The 23,698-nt window shown below is 35.6% G+C and overlaps 3 protein-coding genes and 1 non-coding gene across 6 annotated transcripts; 3 read left to right on the top strand and 1 right to left on the bottom strand.

The window, feature by feature from the left end:
* The first annotated feature begins 1,528 nt into the window (after window positions 1-1,528).
* LOC132038401 (uncharacterized) lies at window positions 1,529-8,108 on the top strand. Of its 3 annotated transcripts, none has more exons than XM_059429081.1 (22): window positions 1,529-1,548; window positions 1,640-1,769; window positions 3,074-3,153; window positions 3,566-3,652; window positions 3,775-3,825; window positions 3,897-4,014; window positions 4,096-4,152; window positions 4,274-4,338; window positions 4,426-4,509; window positions 4,600-4,650; window positions 4,749-4,811; window positions 4,901-4,947; window positions 5,085-5,154; window positions 5,247-5,309; window positions 5,596-5,685; window positions 5,760-5,798; window positions 5,914-6,141; window positions 6,252-6,337; window positions 6,452-6,500; window positions 6,644-6,724; window positions 6,809-6,902; window positions 7,586-8,108. In XM_059429081.1, the coding sequence occupies exons 2-22, from the start codon at window positions 1,652-1,654 to the stop codon at window positions 7,762-7,764; spliced, it is 1,800 nt and encodes a 599-aa protein (XP_059285064.1). In that variant the 5' UTR covers window positions 1,529-1,548; window positions 1,640-1,651; the 3' UTR covers window positions 7,765-8,108. The 3 variants fall into 3 exon arrangements, 2 of the variants coding, with proteins under 2 accessions (XP_059285064.1, XP_059285060.1); XM_059429077.1 differs by having other exon boundaries at window positions 1,529-1,552; XR_009410160.1 differs by lacking the exons at window positions 1,529-1,548; window positions 7,586-8,108 and having other exon boundaries at window positions 1,575-1,769; window positions 6,452-6,566; window positions 6,809-6,875.
* Window positions 8,109-9,577: 1,469 nt separating this feature from the next.
* Window positions 9,578-14,887, top strand: LOC132038392 (monothiol glutaredoxin-S7, chloroplastic). Its single transcript, XM_059429069.1, has 3 exons — window positions 9,578-9,831; window positions 10,943-11,212; window positions 14,667-14,887. Exons 1-3 carry the CDS (start codon window positions 9,648-9,650, stop codon window positions 14,720-14,722), a joined length of 510 nt encoding a protein of 169 aa, XP_059285052.1. The 5' UTR covers window positions 9,578-9,647; the 3' UTR covers window positions 14,723-14,887.
* A 1,181-nt stretch (window positions 14,888-16,068) lies between these two features.
* On the top strand, window positions 16,069-16,140 carry TRNAQ-UUG (transfer RNA glutamine (anticodon UUG)). Its single transcript has one exon. It is a non-coding gene; the product is annotated as a tRNA-Gln (tRNA).
* An 889-nt stretch (window positions 16,141-17,029) lies between these two features.
* On the bottom strand, window positions 17,030-22,179 carry LOC132038385 (uncharacterized). Its single transcript, XM_059429063.1, has 7 exons — window positions 21,789-22,179; window positions 21,023-21,185; window positions 20,394-20,594; window positions 20,050-20,295; window positions 18,304-18,451; window positions 17,658-17,886; window positions 17,030-17,567 (listed from the first exon to the last, which is right to left on the bottom strand). The coding sequence occupies exons 1-7, from the start codon at window positions 22,096-22,098 to the stop codon at window positions 17,230-17,232; spliced, it is 1,635 nt and encodes a 544-aa protein (XP_059285046.1). The 5' UTR covers window positions 22,099-22,179; the 3' UTR covers window positions 17,030-17,229.
* Window positions 22,180-23,698: the final 1,519 nt, after the last annotated feature.

Raw genomic sequence — 23,698 nt, 5'->3', positions numbered from 1 at the left:
AAACATGTTTTACATGAAGCACTCTAAAACAAATACAACTCTCGCTTTACCAAGTTACTCCTTGATTTGCATAAACTTTTAGTGTAGCTGTATTACAGTATAAATTTGCGGAATTGCTCTTCTGGATTCATGTAGCTGAAATAATGCACTTTTTTGTTTTAGATATTTCAAATTCTAGACCAACTCATGAGTCATGAAATTGTTGCCTTGAAATAAGAAATGGGTTACTGTATATTTCTTTTTCACCTAAAGAATGTTGAGCGGATGTCCTTTTATTTGTTTGATCTTAAAGAGCGACTAGTACAGGTACATTCGTTTTCAAGATAACGAGAGAGATTTTCTATTTCTAATATGCGGTATGTCTCTTATTCTTTTTAGTCACGAAAAGTGATTCATACGGTCATAAAAAGGCTTACCTATACGTCTTTCTACCTTACAATTGGAGAAATTAGCGTATTCTAGTTCGCTTTATTTTATTTGATTTTTGGGAATACTACTTCAAAAGAATATTACTTTCTATATTAAGTAATTGTTTAATTTAAAAAATTGACATGAAACAATGACATAGTAACTTTAGGAGCGTGATTACAGCAATAGATTTATCAGTTCAAATTCTCCACTAAACAAGAGGCAAAAATGTTGTCAATTCCAATTTGCTAAATTGGAGCTAAGGAACATCCCTGAAAATAACACGAGGATATTCTTGAACTATTTTTAATATATATTATCATTTCGCTTTTTTTTTATTAGTCTCTCATATTAAAATATTTTTTCATTTTATCTATTTATTTTAGCAAATCAAGCATTTTTCTCCAATATTGCTCTTAATATAATAAAACAAATGGTCCGGTCCTTCTTCGGACCTTGTTAAATTTTTGTTTAGCGCACCGATCGTTTTTTTGAAGTGAGCCTCGATTTAACTTGAAAGTTGTTGTTACGTAATTAGGAGGTCGCGAGTTCAAACAATGGAAACAACCTATTGCAGAATGTAGATTGCGTATAATAGACCCATGTGATATGACCCTTTCCCGAACCCCGCACATAGTTAGAACTTAGCGCACCGACTGCCCTGTTTCTTTTAATTTTTAATGATGTGCCTAGTTAAAAAAAGAGTAATCAAACAAAGGTTGAGTGTATTTTTAGATCAAAACGTGGAAAGATGGTTTATTTTGCACTAAAAACAATGATAGAGGATATTTTCAGACCAAAATGTGAAAGAAGGGGTATTTGTGAGCCATTTTTCGTATGTTAAAAATATTTTTGATCCTTTTCCGATAAATGAAAGCTAAGAAATAATATTTGTAACATTTTAATGCTTACTTAGACTTTAGAGTATTTGAAAGAGAATAGGGGCCTAGGGGAGGGGAAATCTAGTCTTTCGCCCTCACATAAATTTAATAAAGCCGCCATCGCTTCATATTTCATACCTAACAGTTTTCCGCCATCATCCCTTCTCCTACCATTCTTTCTTCCCTCATTCTCTTTTTATTAATCTCTCCTAAGTTTTGGACTCAAAGTTGCTAAGCGCTTAATCTCAAATCCACTCTAGTAAGTAAGCTATGTACTTATATTGTCTGGTTCTGCATTTTGTTTTCGCAAGAACAGTTACTAAATAGTGTTTATTGATTCATACTGATAGGATTGAGGAGAGATGAAGTATGTGTTGGTGACTGGTGGAGTGGTTAGTGGGCTCGGTAAAGGAGTCACTGCTAGCAGTATTGGTCTTATTCTTAAGTCATGTGGTCTTCGTGTTACTTCTATTAAGATTGGTTCGTCTCTCCTCATTCTCTATACTATCTTTTTCCTGTAACTCAGTTTTTTTCTCTCGTCCAACATTTTAACATGTTTTTTTCTTCCCACCATATTGATATGAGAATCAATCGCAATTTATACTCCTTCCATTTCAATTTGTTTGTCTGTTGACTTGGCACGGAGTTTAAAAAAAGTAAAGAATATTTTTGAATCTTGTGCTCATAAATTAAAGGCATGAGTAATGTGCCAAAATGCCCTTTTAACCCTGAACATGTCATGTGGAAAGTTGGAATTAAAGAGTTGTCATGAAAGAGAAGAGGTATTCTTTTCTTTCTCTTACTTTAAGAGAGTGATTTTCTCTTGTCAATCCTCTATGTATGCTGACCATTCTATTATAGAAGAATATGATGTGTTTTTATCTATGAGACAAAACGTCTATTTCTGTAGAGTCTTTTTTATTTTTTTTTATTTTTTATTGTTCTATTTCTTAGTATATACTTCCTCTGTTTCAATTTGTTTGTGTGGTTTTGACTTGGTACGGACTTTAAGAAAGTAAATAATACTTTTGAATCTTGTGGTGATAAATTAAAGACATGCGTAATGTACCAAAATGCCCTTTAATCTCGAACATGCCATGTGGAAAGTTGGAATTAAAGAATTGCCAAAAAAGGAAAGAGACATTCTTTTTTAAACGAACTAAAAAGGAAAGTAAGACAAACAAATTGAAACAGAGGGAGTAGTATTTTTTGAATATCCATTTTAAAAAAAATATTAAATAAGTCTAATTCAATTTAGCTCCAAAGATTAGTCCAATTGACTTTCGAGAAGCGACAGAGGGAATACTGTAGAATTTGAGTCTTTTGTATGTAATGGGAACTCACTTTCATCACCGTGTACATTTTTGGAGGGAAGAGTTTATTTTCTTTCCTTTTACTTTTCGGGTTAAAACTTGAACTACTGTTTGTGCAAAGGAGAAGCTAAGAAACTTTACAAAGTTTTCGTTGTATTAGGGGACATTGCCTTTCTGTATTTTATTTTCTGGTATCCATGCTAAGTTAGTTGAATTTCCAAGCATTTTCTTCATCAGAAACCCCCCAACTCCCAAGTGTATTGATTATTTTGTACTATAATGGTGGTACAAGTGTATGCATTTCTTGTTGAACCATTGGTTCATAGCAGTTATGAAATGCATTTTTTCCTTTCTTTTGCTATTTATAATTTTTAACAAGCATGTGCCTTTTTTCGTTTGTTTGATATGAAGTTATATTAACTATCCGCCTATGTAGCTGTCCTCCTTTTTCACTCGATTGCCTTCGTTCAGATCCATACTTAAACACCGATGCTGGAACAATGTCCCCATTCGAGCACGGAGAAGTATTTGTCTTGGATGATGGTGGAGAGGTTAGCCACGAATCTTTCATATAGCTTAAGTATTTGCGTGCAAATAAGATTTTGTTTCATCTTCGCTCTAGATGTCTGTAGAGGTGAGATGAGATGTTCAGACCCGGAACAAGTTCTTCAAACTTTGAACTTATTAATGTAATTTCTTGCAGTATGGACTTTGTAGACTTAAGCTAAACATGTTACTTAGTTTTCTGATGGCTGTGTTGCCCTTAGCTCTTGTTCTTTGTTCAGGGCAAAACTTCACTAGTTCACAAATCTGGTGGGAAGTTGCTCCGTTTATTACTATCATTGTGTCACTTCTATATATATAGAGACAAAGAATTATCGATTTAAAATGCAGGAACGATAAAGTGGAATTTTTTGTGTTGATTCCAATAAGATCATATCTTTATTTTCTTTGCTTTTGCAGGTGGACCTAGACCTTGGTAACTATGAGCGTTTTCTGGATATTAAGTTGACACGTGACAACAATATAACTACTGGAAAAATATACCAGGTATGTTGTCAACAATCAGAAATTTTTTCCTATGAGATTATCAATTCATGTTTCATCAAATTTATAAATCCCATGAACGGAAAATGTTAAGCTTGAGATACTGCTTGAATTTTTGTTTTCAGTCTGTTCTTGATAAGGAGAGAAAAGGAGATTACTTGGGGAAGACTGTTCAGGTTTGTCGCTCTTCCAGAGTACATTTTCATCTACCTTTAGTCACGCTCTTACTATCTGCCCACTTGTTTAGGTTGTCCCTCACATTACAGATGCCATTCAAGAGTGGATTGAACGTGTGGCTGTTATACCAGTTGATGGAGAGGATAGTCCAGCTGATGTTTGTGTCATAGAACTGGGTGGAACTATAGGTATGCTCAAATGATGTTTTATAGCGGGTACAATAAGTTGTTTGTGGATCCGTTTTCTCAAAGTAACTGACCCTTGTGCAGGAGATATTGAGTCTATGCCATTTATTGAAGCTTTAGGACAATTCTCATATCGTGTAGGTAAGGTTGCAAGACCAACTTAAAATTCTTGACATCACACACAATTAATTTTGTGCCCTAGGAAATGCAAATGCTAAGCTTATTACTTTTCAACGTCTTTCAATTTTTTTTTGCTTCTTAGGTGATGGAAATTTTTGCTTGATACATGTCAGCCTTGTGCCCGTCTTGAATGTAGTTGGTGAGCAGGTAGCGTCTAATCAAAGTGTATTTACATTAATCTTTCCTATTAAAGTAACTAGTAAGTTGAGTACTTAAGCTCTTTTTAATATTCAGAAAACAAAGCCAACTCAACACAGCGTAAGGGGTTTGAGAAGCCTGGGACTGACTCCAAATATTTTAGCCTGCCGTAGCACAGTGGTCTCTCTCTCCCTCATATATATATGTGTGTGTGTGTCTGTGTGTGTTAAGGTTTGTCAAGTTCAGCTTTTGAAGCATTTTCTTATTCAGGGACTTGAGGATAGTGTGAAGGAGAAACTTTCCCGTTTCTGCCATGTTCCGGTATTGTTTCTTTTTAGTAATCTGTATCTTTCATGCACCTTAATCTTATATTTGCCACCAAATTCTTATGATGAAGTTATGTGTACCTCGGTTTCCAGTTAGATAGCATCATCAGTCTTTACGATGCCTCGAACATTTGGCGAGTTCCTTTGATTTTAAGAGTGAGTAGTGTTGGTACTCTTATTTTGATGTATTTGCATAAATTTTCACTGTGAGTTTTAAGTAAAATTACTTTTCTTTGTTGGACCAGGATCAGAAGGCCCATGAAGCAATTCTGAAAGTCTTGAACCTTAAAGGGTTAGCCTGATAAACTCCACTCCAAATGTCTTTCATTTCTGTTATGTACATTGATTGCCTGTAGTCTTCAATCTTCAGTTTTCTTTTTCACCATTTTGTGACATTTAGTGTATGGTAAAATATTTGTTTTTTCATAGAGTTGCTCGGGAGCCTGTCTTTGGAGAATGGGCATCTCGGACTGAACTTTGTGACAGGCTACATGAGCCAGTAGGTCCCAGGACATATATATTGATTTTCTTTTCCTTTTGGAGTTTATCTTTCTTATTTATAAAAACTTCCATAATTTGCCATCCATACAGGTTAGAGTTGCCATGGTGGGGAAGTACACAGGACTTTCAGATTCGTATCTATCGGTATTGAAGGTGATATATCTCATCTAGACTTCTCTCAAGTCGAATATAGATCAACTGGCACTTTTTTACTTGCACTTATCTACTCATGTGATTGTTGTTGGGTTATATGGTTAGCCCCTCAAGCACTTTCCAGCACAGAATAATCAATGTATATCCTCTGCTCTAATGCCCTTCTCATTTTGATCTCGTTACTCCTATTAGGCGATTGCTGTAGCCTTTGACTTATTTTAAAAACATATTTTTTTCTCTCCTAGAGTTAATAACCATCTGTTTGATATATTACTTTTCCTATCAGGCTCTTGTGCATTCCTCTGTAGCTTGCCGCAGGAAACTCTTTGTAGATTGGGTTCCAGCCAGTGACCTTGAAGGTGAAACTGCCAAAGAGGTATTCTATGTCCATCTTTGTTTCGTATCTTTGTATCTTGTATGTCGAAAGCTGACTGTTATTTCCAATTGCAGAATCCTGAAAATTATAGAAGTGCTTGGAATTTGCTTAAGGTTCGTATAGTCTGATTTCTCAACATTATATGACAGCCAAACTTACTCTTTAGCACCCCTACTTAATCTTCCATGCATGCTTGTGATTTAGTCTGACAAAGTCATCTGTTAATAGGGGGCGGATGCTGTACTAGTTCCTGGAGGATTTGGTGATAGAGGTGTGGAGGGTAAAATACTTGCGGCCAAATATGCCCGTGAAAACAGGATTCCTTTCCTTGGCATATGTCTAGGCATGCAAATTGCTGTTATCGAGTATGCTAGATCCATTCTTGGGTTGCAAAATGCGAACAGTACAGAGTTTGATCCCAACACTCAGAATCCTTGTGTAATTTTTATGCCGGAGGTTAAGATTTGATACTTCCACTTCATCATGAATTTGCCTCTATGAATTTCCTGTCTTTTAGGTCTCATTTTAGTTGCCAGCTGTATTAATCTGTAACCACATGTTCACAGGGCTCAAAAACACATATGGGTGGTACCATGCGTCTTGGATCAAGAAGAACGTACTTTCAAGTCATAGATTCTAAATCTGCAAAACTGTAAGTACTTACTTTCCTCCAACCTCACTGCATTGGCTGTATCTTGATGTGACGCCATTCTGGAGGACTTCTCCTATTTATATTACCTAGTGGCTAAACTATATCTTTTCTCAGATATGGCAACCGGAGCTTTGTAGATGAGAGGCACCGTCATAGATATGAGGTTTAACACTTCTTTTTTTCTAAAAAATTGGAATTAGGGGTAGCTATTGCACATCTAGTTGGACTGGTATATTTATAGGTGGACCATAAGATGTGATATCTTTAGTAGGGACGCATGCTAAAAACTGGTCTTGTGCTATGTAGGTGAATCCTGATATGGTGCAGCAATTTGAAGATGCTGGTCTTTCTTTCACTGGCAAAGATGAAAGTGGTCGCCGCATGGAGGTGAACCTTTATATAATTGAATTATCAAATCATCATAGATACTCGTAGTGTTGTTATTGGCTTAATTTTCTATTTCCCCTACAGATTGTTGAGTTGCCCAATCACCCTTACTTTATTGGCGTTCAATTTCATCCTGAATTTAAATCAAGGCCAGGAAAACCGTCTGCGGTGTTCTTAGGTATTCCTTCCTGCTTTAAACTTCTGTCATAGCCAGCTGAACATTCATGCTTGCATTGGAAGTAGCAGTAGCATTTTAACATGTGGACTTACATTTTCACATTTTATGTGGGCTGGCTTCTAGTTGATCCGAAAAATCAGCGAGTACATCTTAGATAATTTAATTTGTAGACATAAAACTAAGAGATAATGGTTAAAAACACATGAACTGCCACTTTTTCGCGAGTTCCCTTTTCCTACCTCAACTATCACCTATGTATACACATTTTGCAGCTGACTAGGCCAACTATTAGATGTTTCCATTTCCTACCTGAACTATCGCCATTTACTCAACTAGTTTTTTTTTTTTTTTAAATATATAGATGGTGATAGTTCAGGTAGGAAAAGGGAGATCTTAGTAGCTCAGTTGGTTGGCTAGCTGAACTTTCACCTCATTGGTGAGGGTTCGATTCCCCACCTCATGATCCCCATTCCCATTTCCCCTGCCCACTATGTAATAAAACCATTTTTTTTTTAAAAGGTAGGAAAAACGAACAACTGATAGTTGGGGTGTGAAACTTGGGAAAAAGTGACAGTTAAGGTGTATTTTTTACTGGTAACTTCAAAACTAAAGATTGGTATTTCATTTGAAGAAATTATTTGAATGAAGATCTTTCTGATCTGATTCTTATTTTCTCTGAACAGGGCTTATAGCAGCAGCGTGTGGGCAGCTCGAATCTCTTTTGAAGAAAGGTGGAGCACAGACTCATGGATTTAGCAATGGTACATCAGGTGAAAAATTGCATCGAAATGGAAATGCACCAAATCTTGCCAATGGATCTTTAGATGGGGTTTATTGCAACGGGAATGGTGTACATGTCTAAGGAAACAGTAAAACGCTATTCGGGTTGATGGCCTTGTGATCTTTTATCAATCAAATTTTGCTAGTGCCTTTCTTCCAGGCGATATGTATAGGTTTTACAGCTTCTCTCGTTAAACGTTAACTAGGTATAGAGCTGGAGTCCGGTCTTTCCAACAGAGTTGTAGCGGCAGCAAGTTAATTTAGGCATTTATTTTGAAAGATAAAAAGGCTCTTTGATCATAGCTTTCATATGAATACTACGTCCAACATGAAACTTGTGGTTGCTAGTAAAACACGAATTTGCTTGACCTAAATCGATCTCTATAGAGTTTGCAGGAGAGTTTCTTATGAAGTTTTGTTATGACATCTGTGATCGCAGTTTTTTTTACGTGTATTGTTTCTTTAAAACCGGACAAAAAAGTGTACTGTGAACTGTACACCATCTATGTATGCAAATTCTTGACGATATTTTGCGTGTATTGTTTCTTTAAAACTGCATTAAAAAGTGTACTATGAAATACGCTTATGTAGGCAATTCGTAACAATATTTTGAAGACAGTTGTTTGATTTCCCATATAAGAGTTGATATGGACTAATATATGTTCTTACCCATAAGTATAAGTAAGATCTATTCATAGTTGGTCAGTCCCCTAGGCAGGACTACTCACTTTTCATGAATGTGTCTCCGCCTCTGCTTATGTGAGTCTCACATAAGTTTGCACAAATAGACCTTTAAGCTATAGGCTTAATTCCTCGATAGTCTCTTAAACTTATCATTAAATTTCATTTAAATACTCGAATTATGACTTGTTACGTATCTGAATATATGATTAAATACTTCCGACTAAAATTTTAAAAAATATTGGTGCCTTTATTAGCTACTAGATAAGTTAACTACTTAAAATATGTTACATCTTTTAATTATATATATATAGCCTTAATAAGTAGGTGTATACTCCCTCCATTTCATAAGTGTTGGTTTTTACCTTTCATTTTGTTTCAAAATAAATGGTGTTTTAAAAAATTAAGAAGACGTTAATTTTTTTCTTTCAAATTTATCCTTGTTTAAATGGGTGAAATTTTACATAATCATGAATCCATTAAAGAGTTACCTTAGAATAAATTAGTAAAAGTATTTCTTACCTTTTAGGAGAGAGTAGTGTTTTTTTAATGATCATGCTAAGGAGCCGTTTTTGGGTGGGGTTGGAAATCATGATTTGAAACTATGAGATGAAATCATGATTTAAAATCATGTTTGGATATGCAATTTGAATTTCTTAAGTTGTATTTTATCTTATAGACATAAAAATCTCATAAGTTGTGAAAACTATCAAAATATGCTCAATTCTTATACGATCTTACCAAATGAACAAGTCACACTTTATAACAAATTAATACGCTATTAGAAAGCCTTTCTAAAAAATAAAACATCAATTGATTAAATTTTAGTTCAATAAAAAGAAAAATTAAGATGAATATTAATGTAACTACACTTTAAGATAATAAACTCGCATAGTAGACATAAATAAAGATTGATAAATAATTAGTGAGAGTAATTGTTAAAAATATCTACCAACTTATGGGTCTTGTTTATAACATATAAATTTATGAGTCAAGTTTTATATTTAAATTTTTTAAAATCATGATTTAAAACCTCAAATTATGTCATTTTGAATGATTTGAAATTTAAACCATAATTTGAATCCATGAGATGAAATACAGTTCAAACGCTAATTTCATCTTATTTTCAAATCGTATGTCCAAACGCTACTAAAAATACTCGTCCCCTTTGAATGGTGGGTCCCCTCCTGTGGAGATAAATCTGCGGTTAGAAGCAGCTGAGTGTTTGATTAGATATTAGCAGCGGGTTCGTGTGAAACAGACGAGTTGACAGGACAATTGACCATGTTTACCCTTCAATCGCAACTTCCATCCGTTTACAGCACCTCACCCTCCACTAGAGCTCACTCACGTACAACCGATGTCTCTCTGTCGCTCCCTAAACCTCATTTTGGTCGTGCACTTCGGTGCTCGACAATTGCTACCGGCAACCGAGCTGGACGGTTAAGATCCATTCGTTGTCAATCTGGTAAAGAGATTCTTTAATTTCGTAGCATGATATACCTTATAAATCTGTGGGTAGTCCTACTTATTTCTCACTATTGAATTTGGAGGACTTTCCTTCTCTGTTTATTTCTTCTAATTGAATTGTTAAATTAAGGACAACTACAAGCTGGAAGTACATGGTAATGGCAGATAATTGAGAATTATCTGGTGAAAGTGCGCCTTAACAAGGGTGTTGGTTGGATGGCTGGTGTGTATTAGATTTTATGCCCCTTTCTGGCAAGTTGCTTTTTGTTACTTGAATTACTTGCATATAGGTTCAAGTATCAGTTTATTGGCGTATCTAAACCATGATTTGGGGTTGTTTTGTTTTTCTAAAGAACGATTCTTTAGATTCAAATAGCTGTTATTGATGTACTTAATTCTTATCCTTAATGCAAACAAAGTAAATAGCTTAGTAAATAAGTCACCCATTTTTATAAGCATCTATTGTCATAGACCGAGATCCCAAGTACACATACTTGGCAAATTATTCTTACCAGTCCTGCAAGCTGAGAAAGATTAAAAGTTTTGTTAGTATTCTCTTCGTTGGTAGAAGCTCACTTACTATGGAAGACCTTTAGTTGCTAGAAGAGGCAATTCGTAAGGCAAGATTCAGAGGAAGACAAGATCACATTGGAGGATATTTGTAACTCCTCCCTGTTGGCATAGTTATTTACTTGTTTAGAACAGCTTTCATGGCAAGGATGGATTTCTATAAAAAGAAAACTTTGGTGAATAACATCCTGAACTTTGGTGAATAACATCCTGTCAATCTGGCTTCGGGGGAATGGATACTTAGCACAGATAAATTTACAATCTTTCAATTTATGCCTGAAAATAGGTGTCAAAGAGAAATCTGTTATCCTTCCAACCTTTTTGGCCGCTCCAGGTTGTGTGCATCTATGTTCCTGTGAAGTTCTGATATACAAGGGAGTCCTTTTGCTCATTTTGCGTTTATCTATCATTGTATATTTATATATTTCTCTTTATTATGCTTGGAATGTGTCAACTCATTCTCTATATTCTTCTATTTGTTAGCTTCAAAGAATTAAGAATTGCTGACATGTGTTTGATTCACCTTCATCCTCATGTAGCTCTGGATCCTAACTTGAAGGCTACGCTGGATAAGGTTGTCACATCACAAAAAATCGTGCTGTTCATGAAGGGAACCAAGGATTTTCCACAATGCGGATTCTCAAATACAGTGGTTTCGATATTAAAATCCCTAAATGCACCCTTCGAGACAATAAATATCCTTGAAAATGAAGCACTTCGTCAAGGATTAAAGGAATATTCCTGTTGGCCAACGTTTCCACAACTCTACATTGATGGGGAGTTCTTTGGTGGCTGTGACATTACTGTAGGTAGGTATACAAATTGATACTTTTGTGTTTCTACGTGCACTCACCTCGATTATTCTACGTGTCCTTGCTACCTCCTGCCAACATAGGTTCCAGGTAACTTTGTCCAATGAAGCTGAGGCAGATGGGAAGAAATCACCTAGTGTTTTTTGTGTTTGCCAGGATTCTAACCCTGGTCCCCAAGAAGGAATCTTTGTGTTTCGTTTTAGGTTATATTAACAAACTTGTAGGTGTAGTAAATAGTTCTTACTTTCCTGATTGTTTACTTTTTTGATGAACTGCTGTCAAGTTGGAATTTTGTTGGTGAATTATCATAACTCTTGAAACTTGGGATTGAGCACTTTGTTGCTGAGAAGATCCGGCATAACTACCATAAAAAGTTTGGAGAGAATGTAAGAACTCTCTGCTCTCAATTCAACCTCCTCCACCAAGTAGTTCACCTTGTTGATCATGTCTTCTCTTCCCCAACACTCAATTGCTAAGCTTGTCTTCTCTTCCCCAACACTCAATTGCTAAGCTGATCATTTTTCTAGTCATTCACATCCCTTGAAGTCCTTAACTGGTGGTTTTTAATACCAAGAAATCTGTCTGGAGCCAACCCTTAGGACCACTGCAGCCATTGAAATTCGGGGATGATGGGCCCGCCTTAAACTGGTTTCTCTTTTCAATGCTTTTAAAAATGTGGTTTAATAGGGGTAAGAATATCTTTGCTACCTCTTGAGTCTTGAATCTAGATTATTAACCCTATCGTACTTTTATCGAATTGCTCTCTTATGGTCAAGTCCCTCAATGTAAGTTCCCAACTAGTAATCTGTCTAAATTAACTCTAAGTGAGGACACAATAAAGAGATTGTATCCCAAAAGTTCCCAATTTGTTGACTGTCTTTCCAACTGGGAAGGTTTTCCATATGGATGGGCGTTCAAGAATTGTCTAGACATGACCCAATTCATTGCAGACATCTAAAGAAAACATATTCTCGATATCTTTGGCTACCTCACAGTGTAGAAAAAGGTGTTGATTGATTTTACTCAGGGCATGCACATGTAGTAGCTGCTGCTCCACAGATTCTCCCTTCTCCATTTGATAATCTTGAGTTATTACAACTTCCATGCTATTGTCCACCCAAAGAGGGCTATTTTAATGGCAGATTTTGTCTTCTAGATGAACTTCCATGGATGTTGATTATCTTCCATCCTGCCTCTATAATTTACATCAAGTAAATGTAAAAGGATTTCACTGGGAAGACTATTTTTTCCTTCTGTCAAGATCAGTGAGGTAGAAGGCTAGTAGGTAGTCGCGTATATCCTTTCTTACGAGTAGTTATATTGCTCTATAGTTTCTTGTCTCTTGATTTCTGCGAGTATCTGTTGGTTTATAATGGCTTATTTACTTTCATTGTTTTCATTTTCATAATTGCTTTGATTTGTTTGCCCGTATCTGACCTTTCATATGCCTTTTCTTGAGCCGAGGGTCTTCCAGAAACAGCCTCCCTACCTAAGGTAGGGGTAAGGTCTGCGTACACTCTACCCTCCCCAGACCCACGTTGTGGGATTCACTGGGTATGTTGTTGTTGTTGTCAAGATCAGTGAGTTTAGTTCCAAGCTTATGACTTAGATCAGTAAGCTTATGACTTAGATCAGTGTAGGAAGTTCGAAACTATTAATTAGAAAACCTGCAACCTGAACATGAATTGTTTGACCATTTTGATCCCTAGTCACTGCAATCTCTGAGGAATCTCAAGCACTCAACAGCAGTTCTGATTTATGATAGCGATGCTTGAGCAATCATAGAATTTGGATTTGGGCAAATCTGAACAAATCAGGGAATTGTTTCCTTTGGTGAATAAGATTGGTTAATATTGTTGTATTAGTAATGGTTAGTTTTATCAGTATACAATTGCTAACATTATGAAGTTACATATTTAATCACTCCTGGAGTTCTCCTTCTTTCTCTATTCTCGACCATCAATATATATAATTTCAATTGTATCGTTTCTTGCATGTGTATTGACCATTCTATTAGAAAAACATGTATTACTATCTCCTTTTTTCATCACCTCCTCGTATTTTTAGCCTGCATCATACCTTCTGTACTACTAGTGATTTTTTCAACTTTTCCTTTAATTCCTTCCTTTGAGCAACTCCTCCTCCAATAGTATCCCTCCCATCTCTTTCCCTTCGAGAACTAGTAGTTCCTAACGCGAGGTTGCCATGTTGATCTCCATTCTACTGAAGGCCTCTCTGTTCCATCTTTTTAATTACCCTTCAATGTAAATATTTTTGGGCATCTTATAATTCGACCTGCCTTATCAAGATAGTTATCTGATCAGGCTTTGACTATCTCCCTAAAATTAGTTACCTGCATCATGCTTCGACTATTGCAATCACATATTCTCAAGTGCAAAGAGGTTGGCCATACTAGTGACCCTACACTCCTACTAGAAAAGATTCCATTGTGCAATTGGTCTATTTCCTTGATTGGGACAATTTTACCATCTGGATAGTGATCCTGTAAGCATTACTTAGTCTAAGGCCTGGGCTTGGACGTCAAATACAAGAATTTTACTTTTTTACAACGGCCAGTTGGCCACACAGATTGGTCTAGTAGGAGGTTTGGTGCATGAAGTTAGGATAGTTGTGACCTTGACCCCAATATTGCTGTCCATCAGCAAGGTTGGCAAGCATTTACACATGAGTTGAATGTCTGCTTTATGGTGGCTATTAATTCTTAGGTCACAAGAAAAATGCCAATGAGCTATAGCACCTTAGATTGGGTTAATACCTTCCAATTATCTTTTATAACCATCCTCATTGAAAATGTTAATGACTTCGCTTGGCACTTATTGCTAGATAGTAGATTGTTACTCCCTAGATCAAATGATCAGTTCACCAGGGTTTAATCTACTCTTAGCAAACGTTAATGGAGAATATATGTATCACGAACAAGACTTTATATTCTACTCCATCCGTTTCAATTTATATGACACTCTTTCCATTTTGGGGACATTCTAAAATGTTTGACACTATTCCACTAATATTATTACTATACAACTTTTATGTAACTAAATTCATTTAGGCTAGCCATTCATTTAACTATTCAAATCTTAAACTTTGATGTGATGTCCTCTGTACAAAAAACTTCAAACACTGTTTTAATATTTTCTTTTTATCTCACAATTGCTGATATTATACCCAAGTTAAATCGACATCCTAACTCCCACATTTAGTACCGTGAATGTATGCTTGCAAGACGATGCTATACAAGCTGTACATTTCACACCACTAGCTTATTGTAACTAACTAGCGGCTTGGTATTTTATTCTCAGTTTTCGTAATTTATTGTTCATCTCTTCATCCCGAAGACAATTTGAGCACTCAATGCTGCTGCCATCATCATGGTTTGCTTCAAGTTCTGAGTTATACTGATTGGCGCCTAATGCATTTTTTGTTATTACAGAGGCTTACAAGAGCGGCGAATTGCAAGAATTGCTGGAAAGGACGATATGCTCCTGATGGATTCAGATGTAATAATCCCGTTCTGAATAGTTATGGACTATCAGGTGTCTCTTATTCTTTCTGCAGATGATAAGAATATACTCTTATGTTTATTTCCTCTTCAACGACTGGACTTTAAGACATGAATACATCTTGGAAAATACAGTTTTTCAATTGTCTCTATTAAGATATCGTTGCAGGGTGCATGAGAGGCGAAGGCGTATGATCTTTTATTGCATTAATTGACAGGATCAAACATTGCATGACAACATGCATTTTACAATGAGTAGAATGCTTGTCCTATGATGATATATACTCTAGAAGTGGAAAGAGGAAGGAGGTGCATTATTTTAGAACTTCAAGCCATAAATGTTTTTGGATTTGATTGAGTAGACCTGTTGCTTTTACACATTTCTTAGCCAGCCTAATACACAGCAAGGCTGTTCAAACAGACATAGGCAAACTAAACGGCATTTCGCTCAAAGGGTTAAGGGGAGATAGTGCATCAAGTTGTTCACCTTGAATTACACCCTCAGCAGAAAAGGGAATAATACAACAATTTGAAATTACAAACTCTTTGACTTCTGATCCTCACTGCATATCAACTCCAATTCAAACTCCCTGTATTTTTTTAAGAAAGGGGAAAAAATTGCTAATCCTCACTGCAAAGTCATATACTTGTAGGCAAAAGAAGCTCCTAAAAGTTGAACTCTTAATCCATTGGCATCGCTCAAAACGAAAACATAAACAAGATACTTGAAATGGCAGGGAATGCAATTGCCAAAACCATAATAGGTAAACCGAGGTTATCTGAAAAATAACCCATCAGCTTTCTTTTAACAAAGATGCAAAAAACTGATACAGAGGCCACTATGAGGATTGAATATAGTCAGTGGTACTGATATTATAAGTCGCCCAAATATGAACTTTGCTCCAAGGAAAAATATCTGCAGGTGAAAGGAGCCCAAAAAAAAAAAAAAAACTAGAATATGTTTAGTATTGCAAAATTGAGAATCTATTTACAGATATCCGTGCCAAGTGTGAAATTCCAAGTGGTGAGACATCTCAACCCTTTGAATACTTGAAGTTCAAATCAGAAGCCATGGATATAAATAATGTTGATTAGTTAAAAAAAAAATAAAAAAAATTGGGAAGCATCACTACAGTCTACAAGTACAAAAGTCGTAACTCGTAACCAATATTGGAGAAACACATTACTGTTTTAAAAAAATGATATGACCACGATGGTGTTACACACGACTTTTTTGTTTGAATTTGGATTAAAAGTGAAAAAAAAAAGGTCACATAAATTTACTTAAAGTATAAAGGCTTTAACTTAAATTAGGTTAATCACATTATCATCTGGTTCTATGGTGTAGTGGTTAGCACTCTGGACTTTGAATCCAGCGACCTGGGTTCGACTCCCGGTAGGACCTGATAATTCTGCATCTGTTTTTTTCGGTTTTTCTCTTTTTATTTCGGGGATAATTCTTATTCCAAGTAGCCGTTTGGCCATAAAAATTATTCACTTTTTTTACTTTTGGGCGTTTGGCCATAAATATTCGGAATACAACTTCAAGTTGTATTCCGGAATACCAAAAACAAGAAAAACTTGTTTTTCAATTTCTTTTTTTCACTTTTTTACAACTACCTTTCACCAAAAACTACAATTTCAAAAACTATGGCCAAACCAACTCCAACTTCAAAAATTCCAAAAAAAGTGAATTTGTTTTTGGTATTTATGGCCAAATGGCACCTAAGTCTTCTAGCGTTATTCAATATTCCAATGGCCCGTGTACTGCTTTGCTGTGATAAAGTTTCGCTGTGAGCTATTTTTTCACGCAAGGGTTTCATTGAATATGTTTAAAAATATAGTCTAATGCACACTTGTTATTTTGGATTTTGATGTAATGTACTTCTGCACCTTTTCGAACAAGTAGGATTTGATACAAATCAAAGACTCTGCGTCTTCACTAACTGGCTAAAGTAATTCTGATGGATCAGATTTTCATGCACCAATAAAGTCACAAGGAAGGAAGTTTGTTTTCGAAAACCTACAAATCTCTCATAATACATACGGACAGCAAAGAAACAAAACATAATGCAAGATAAATCTATAAACTATTCAATTAGTCAAAGCTCCTTAGTCATGACATATTCTTACATTAGAGTCAGTGTCAGGTAGGAGTTCTTTTCAGCTTGTTTATAGACGTGTATATCAACAGAAATCGCAAAGAAGATCTGGTATTAAGAGAAAACCTCAAATTATTGAATATTAGAATGAAATAGGTCGGAATTAAGCAATATTGATAATGAGGATTCATATAGTGCGCGCCAACTACAGTTTCCCATGTTGTTGGTAGTTTAAGTTCAGTAACTCAGTTTTTAAAATCAGAGCATTCACCATACATTCCACAAATCATCAGTTCAATTAGCGCAGAATCCATTTGAAACAATAGCTGAATGCCAAAATAAAATCAGCCTAACGAGGAGAAATCTCCCAATGAATGTAGCTAGCAACATATCTAAATTAATGGAATAGTAATCACAGGTTTTTTCCTCGAACTACAGAAAGAACGTAGCTGATTGTCATCAAAGGTCCCAAAACCAGAGAGGCGAATGCCATATGCTTCCATTCTGTGCACATCCCGTGGAATAGGCGACTGCCAAAGTCCATCCCACCATGCAGGCGGAAGAATTGGAGTATGAGCACATTGCTTAGATTGGTTGTAGCAGCTTAACGTACCAGCAAATCGGTTCCACACGTGCCCCCAACCAATCTGATTCTTTAGACCTGCTGCAAGCAAGTTACTCTGGAAGCTACTGAGGAAGGTGAAATTTGATCCAGCAGATAATCTATCTTCTGAGAAAGATATATTTGAGTGAGAAACTTAAAAAGAGGCACATTCATCTATAGCAGGAAACTAAACCACTGTGAAGTTACAAAAGTTACCGAGGCTGTTAGCTGCAGCCAACGCTGCAACCAGCTGAGCAAACGTAGTCCCAACACGCCGGTGAGCCCCAGAGACAACTGCATGTTTTGCACGTGAAGCAAGAAAGAAATCGACAAACGCCACCCATCTTGGCGCTGTACCCCAATCCTTTGTTCTAAAATCTAGAGTATGAAAATGTGAGTTGCCAGACATATTTCCTTTGAAGTGTTTGAAATCAAAGTGAAGAACCTAGCAAAACCAAATAAAAGCATGTCAGTAACCAGTTTCATCAGATTGTTGAAGTCAAGCACTACAGGCTGAATCACTGATAACTAGTGATTCCTGTTATGTTAAGAGCCCGTTTGGATTGGCTTATAAGTTGCTTACAAGTTGATTATAAGCTGTTTTCAGCTTTTTTGAGTGTTTGGCTGGCCAGCTTAAAGTCATTTTGTGCTTAAAATAAGCTCAAAAAATAATTGGGCCCATTTGACTTAGCTTATCTAAAGCAGCTTATAAGCTGAAAACAGCTTATAAGCCAAAAAAATAAGTTAGACTACCCCAACTTATTTTTTTTAGCTTATAAGCTGCAAACAACTTATAGGCATAAGCCCATCCAAACAGGCTCTAAAAGTATGAAGCAACACGGAATTGGCAAAAGCAGCTTACTTCTGCAAACTGATTCAAGTCTGGAGCAATATCTTTGACCAGAGAAGGATTATCTGAAACTAAAACTATTTTTGGTTTGGACGTCAGCTTTAGATTTTCCACAGATTTTCTGATGCAAGAGAAAGCTGCTTGAACTGCTCTAATGGACCTGAGAAAATAAAGGATGAAAATTGATAATTAATTATGGAGTATGGGCTCATGTTAATTCTCCCTTACAGCCGACTGGAAATTGTATACTGCACAAACTGCAAATATACAGATTCATTGGCAAGGAACAGCATTAAATCTTTTTCTACAAACTCTGCTATAGAAAGGTATCACTATAATAAATTTCAAGCACTCTTAAGGGAGGATAAACTAATTTCATGTAGAAATTCTCTCTTTATTTTACTTGCTTTCTGATAGGAAAAACAAGAAACAGGAAGAACCACATACAAGTCAGTGAACTATCAACTATTGACATCATCCGACCAAAGTGAGGTCATATTACCTATATCCTGAGGTCTTGAAAAGTCACACATAGCATAAGGTTTGGATAGATAAAGGCATTAAAATGCACTATTTTTTCCTTCAAGCATCACCATTCAAAATGAAGAGATAATTTGGAACAATTAAACAAGTAAAAGTAACAAGAAAATCAACAATCCTACCTTGAGCTCCAATTGTTGCCGAAGGAGAAACTAATACTTTGTTTAAGGAGCGAGAGAAATTATCACAAAGAAACAAAAGAAATGAAAGAAAGTTATTTTCTTTTCTTTGTTCGGTCAGGAAAATAATTGACCTCTCATTTTCTTGCTCTCCTTCATCCAAACCAAACAATGGGAATTTTTTTTCAAACTCTCCTTCCATTCTCTTCTTTTCTCTTCACTAGTACCCAAACATTGCGTAAAAGATTATCTACTGTAAATCACACTCTAATATCAGAAACAAAGCACAGGAGGTCAAATAATGTCTGTTCATTCATGCATTGGGAAAGATAAGGGAAGAAGATGTAGAACTACGTTCTATAATTGTCTGCTGGTCCATATGAACTTCATGGATAGAACTAAACATGAATTTCTAGGATTAAAAGAACCAGCTTCGAATTTGGAGCTTAAATGTCTTAGGCAACTACTTTTCTGGTATAGAGAATAGTATGATCAAGAGCTGGTGCACTTATTGACTCATGTATTTTCTAGATTTAAATAGATCCAACAAAATTTGCTTTATATCATCATAAAAGGTGAGATAGTCTATCTCAGATTAAAGATGAAGGCTTCATATATCAAATGCACATTCATTTGTAGAACTCAAAAAGAAAAATTCACCGACAAAAGAAAATGATGGAGAGGGAGAAAGCAATAGCAGTTGAAAAAAAAAAAAAAAAAGACGAAAAGAAATAAAGGCATGTAAGTGGCAAGAGAGGACTGCAGAATTTAATAAGAAGGTACGGCCAAATCTCTTTTTCCTCCAATTCTGTTTTCCTGTGTTATTTTAGGAGTATGACACGCGGTCGCCACATAAACACGAGGTGGGGGGGTGTGTGTGGAAATTACTCTACTACGGAACTCTGGTGAGAGACCAAGCAAACTATTCAACTTCTTCACATTGTCAACATCAAACTGAAGACTTTGTTACTTCAGTTACTACTTACCAGACACCTTCAAACTTTAGAGTGTTCTGCTTTTTTTTTTTTTTTTTTAAGGAAACTCAGAATAATAATTTATTACATGTAGAAGGCAAGAATAAACTTTCCAGTTACACTACCTATTCATAAGCATCCGCATGTGTAGAGCAATATCAGGGTCAGCACCACCTCCTAATGCCCAGTTCACAGCATGTTGAATATTCTCGGATGGAGCTATGAGGAGTCTCATTAGCTCCCCAAATACGTTAGGCCTATGGTGAAGGTCATCTGGTTTCCCAAATAAATTAGAAGCAGCTACCCTCATCTCATCATGTACATTCTTCAAGAAAAATTGAGCAGCCACAGCATCTGTCGTATTCTGGAACCTGTCCAACGAAGTCAGTCATCGAAATGATTACTCTTTTTTTGTCAAATTTTACGAAGAGTGGAGAGAACAAGGGTCATGAATGATATTCTCATTTACCAGATAATAGGTTGTTCCCAAGCCCTCCAATTGCTACACAGAACATTCGTTCGTGCTGGCTTCTGGAAATCATCAGTTCTGGTAACGAGATGTCTCCCATATTTGGTCAGACAACCATTCTGTCTCCAAAGGTGCTTGATTTCTTTCAATGTGAAGGAAAGATTGGAGTAAGAGATGAAATCCTCAAAAGGATATCTACCCCTGCAGTTTTGGAAATTCAAAAATTAGACAATAATGAAGATATTTCTGGAGTACTAGGCAGTACACCTATGCATGATCAGTACTTATTTATTACTATGACAAAAGAAGACCGTCACTTAATATAAATGCATACATATATGTTCATAATGTCTCTGTGTGGTTAATAGTTTCTCACTAATGAAGCAAAACTGCATTTCTACTAAGACATGTTATTTTACTGGAAGGAAATAATAGAGATTTCTGAACGCGTGACTGAAAAAGGAACTAGTTATTTCCTGCAAAATGGCAGCTCTATAGAGGGCTGCTTCCAAGTCGACATAAATAGTTTGGTATCAATACTACGAGGAAAAGAAATAGCACTAAGAAATATGGAACCCGAAACTAAACATGTACAAATAGAAAAGGCTTGAGAGAGAACCAATATATGCCTGGTTTGCCCAATTATCAACGACCGGTTCAACATCACGCTCAGTGCTCCCGCAGTTAAGATTTTGTACATCTCATTACCAAAACCTGCTTCTGATGCTTTCCCCAACACAAAACCATGCCTGCAGAACTCCTCTGGCGGAAGCATTCGGACTCTCGAAGCACCTAAACAGAGGCAGTAATCAAATTTTCAGCAATCAATTATTAATGATTCCTTAACTTTCCAACAACATAAAAGTTACTCCAAAATTTTGACGGGAAAATAAATACTTCTTTGGCTCACAAAACCAATAGATAATACTCCCTCTGTTCACTTTTCCTTCCACGTTTCGCTTTTTGAGAGTCAAACTACCTGGACTTTAAGCAACATTTTAAGATGTATTTTTCATCATATTAATATGAGACGAATTAGAGCTTATAGTACGTTTCATACATTTTGGAGCATCTAATTTTAATTTTAAAATATTAAATTAATCTAATCCAATTTAACTTAAAAAACTAGTCAAATTGACTCTCTAGAAGCGAAAGGTGACAAGTAAAGTGAAAGGACGGAGTAGTAAAATGAAATGAAGTTTAGTAGTGTAGTATAAATCTCTACTGGTGAGAGGTGGCAGGTATACAGTGTAATTAGTTGAGGTGACTGATTTTTAACTTTTCAAAATATAACAGTTGTTCCAGAAATACAAATCCAATAGATAATACAGTAGTAAAATGAAATGTAGATAATACAGTAGTAAAATGAAATGAAGTTTAGTAGTGTGGTAGTACCATTAATAGCAAAGTGATTCTGAATAATTTTCCTCACTCTATAACTTTCCTCTTCAAACCCACCACTAAACACCTCACCCATCTCCTCAACCGTAGCGCATGTTTTCAGTGGTTTAGCATCCGCTTGCAGATTCATATCAGCTGGCTTATCATCATCTACTTTTTTAACGGTGGTGATTGGGAGTTGAGTTGATGGATCAACGGACCTTAAAGTTAAGATCAATAATCCGACGACTGTGAACGTTGCTATGGCGATGAGTGCGTGCTGGAGAGAGAATCGCCTCCGACGAGATCCCACCTGGAACCTCATTACTTACTGAATACTGAATACTGAATACTACTCCCGTGGCCAGCTTTTTAGCCTTTAATTTTTTTTTTACCCCGAATATTGGATCCAATCTTTCCTTTTTTTTCTTTTTCTTTTTTAATTCACAACCTCCCACACGGTAGAATCTAGTGTACTATTCTATATGATGTCATTGTATATGAAATCTGTTTGACATTTATGGAGGTCAGGAAAAAAAAAATTAAATTTATAATTTTAAATATGTCATAATGTTATGTGTGGGAGGAAATAAGATCTCTTGCCCTCTTATAGTTTGAATAAAGGAAAATAATTTTTTCAAATTTCTTATGCGTAAAATATGAAGACTTGTAAAAGTGTCATAAAACTAATTTTTTTTTTGTAAATGGCTAAAAAAGTTTGTGTGATTATAAATTGTGTCATTAAAAATAAAATAAAAAATTAAAATTAAATTACTTTTTGATGTAAAAAATCGTCATTACTATGAAATTTACCTAGAAAAAATAGTGTCATATAAATTGACCGTGAATTAGAAAGTGCGTCGGAAAAAAGAAAGTGTGTTTGCTAACTTTTTCTGCTAAAATTAGTGCTAGTTCTCTCCGAATGATTGTAATATATCCTTTAATTAAAGGTTTCATCTTCGAGATTTGGAAATGGAAATGGAAAAACCTCAAGTAGTATAAAACACGTTTTCTTTTAATGTGATTGATTTGGATTAGTCGATAAATGAGTTTTAAATACCACGCGGTTAATTATTTAATGATAACAATGAGAGTAAATCAATAATAAGTGAAGTTACATCATTTACAATATTAGTCTACAAATATATCTTGAAATTTCTAAGCAGCCTTGTCACCCATACTATATACTCCTATATTCTTTATCAACAAAAACATTTGAAATCTAAATCGCTTAGATGATTTCTAGATTATATAGGCTTACTTTCCAATAGACATTTTTGTTCTAAAAAAATATTTAAGTGTACACAAAATGCTCTAGTAAAAAAGTTGCTAATTCGCATCGTGTAGGGATGGCAATAGGACAGTGCGGGTAGGGCGAGTTTGAGCGTATGCGGGGCAAAACAGGCCAAGAGAAATCAAGATGGAGAACTACACATAATTGTTTCCCATTATAACTATGTGTTCATTGATTGGCTTGACTTCATCATTAGAATCAAGATGGAGAATTACTCATACGTTTAAGCTGTAATCTAATAAAGACTTGTACCTTGGATCATGACACTTTTGTCTCTTTCTATGATAAGTTATGAGGCTGCTATCTTTTGTTTTGTATATTTTTAACTTTTGTGTTCTGCCATAAAATTTTTATTGGTTTAAATGAAACAGCACAACCCTTTTTTCCTACTCAATGAATGAGTGTTGGTAAAGTAGTGAGAAAAGTTTGTTGGAAAATCCAGGGAGTGCAAATATGAATACTTTATTTAATTAATGTATCAGTAACAAATTAGTGTTGAAATAGTATTACGTATCATGATTTGATATGGACCTGGTCAATATAGATGACAGCCATGACGTGATCAGTTGCATGTTTATAGGCCCTCAATGCTAAGCAAAGTTTTCGGAACAAACAGAAATTAGAAACAGAT

This window comes from Lycium ferocissimum, chromosome 2, assembly GCF_029784015.1.
Source record: "Lycium ferocissimum isolate CSIRO_LF1 chromosome 2, AGI_CSIRO_Lferr_CH_V1, whole genome shotgun sequence".
NCBI classification, from domain to species: domain Eukaryota; kingdom Viridiplantae; phylum Streptophyta; class Magnoliopsida; order Solanales; family Solanaceae; genus Lycium; species Lycium ferocissimum.
This window is presented reverse-complemented; position numbering and strand designations above follow the sequence as displayed.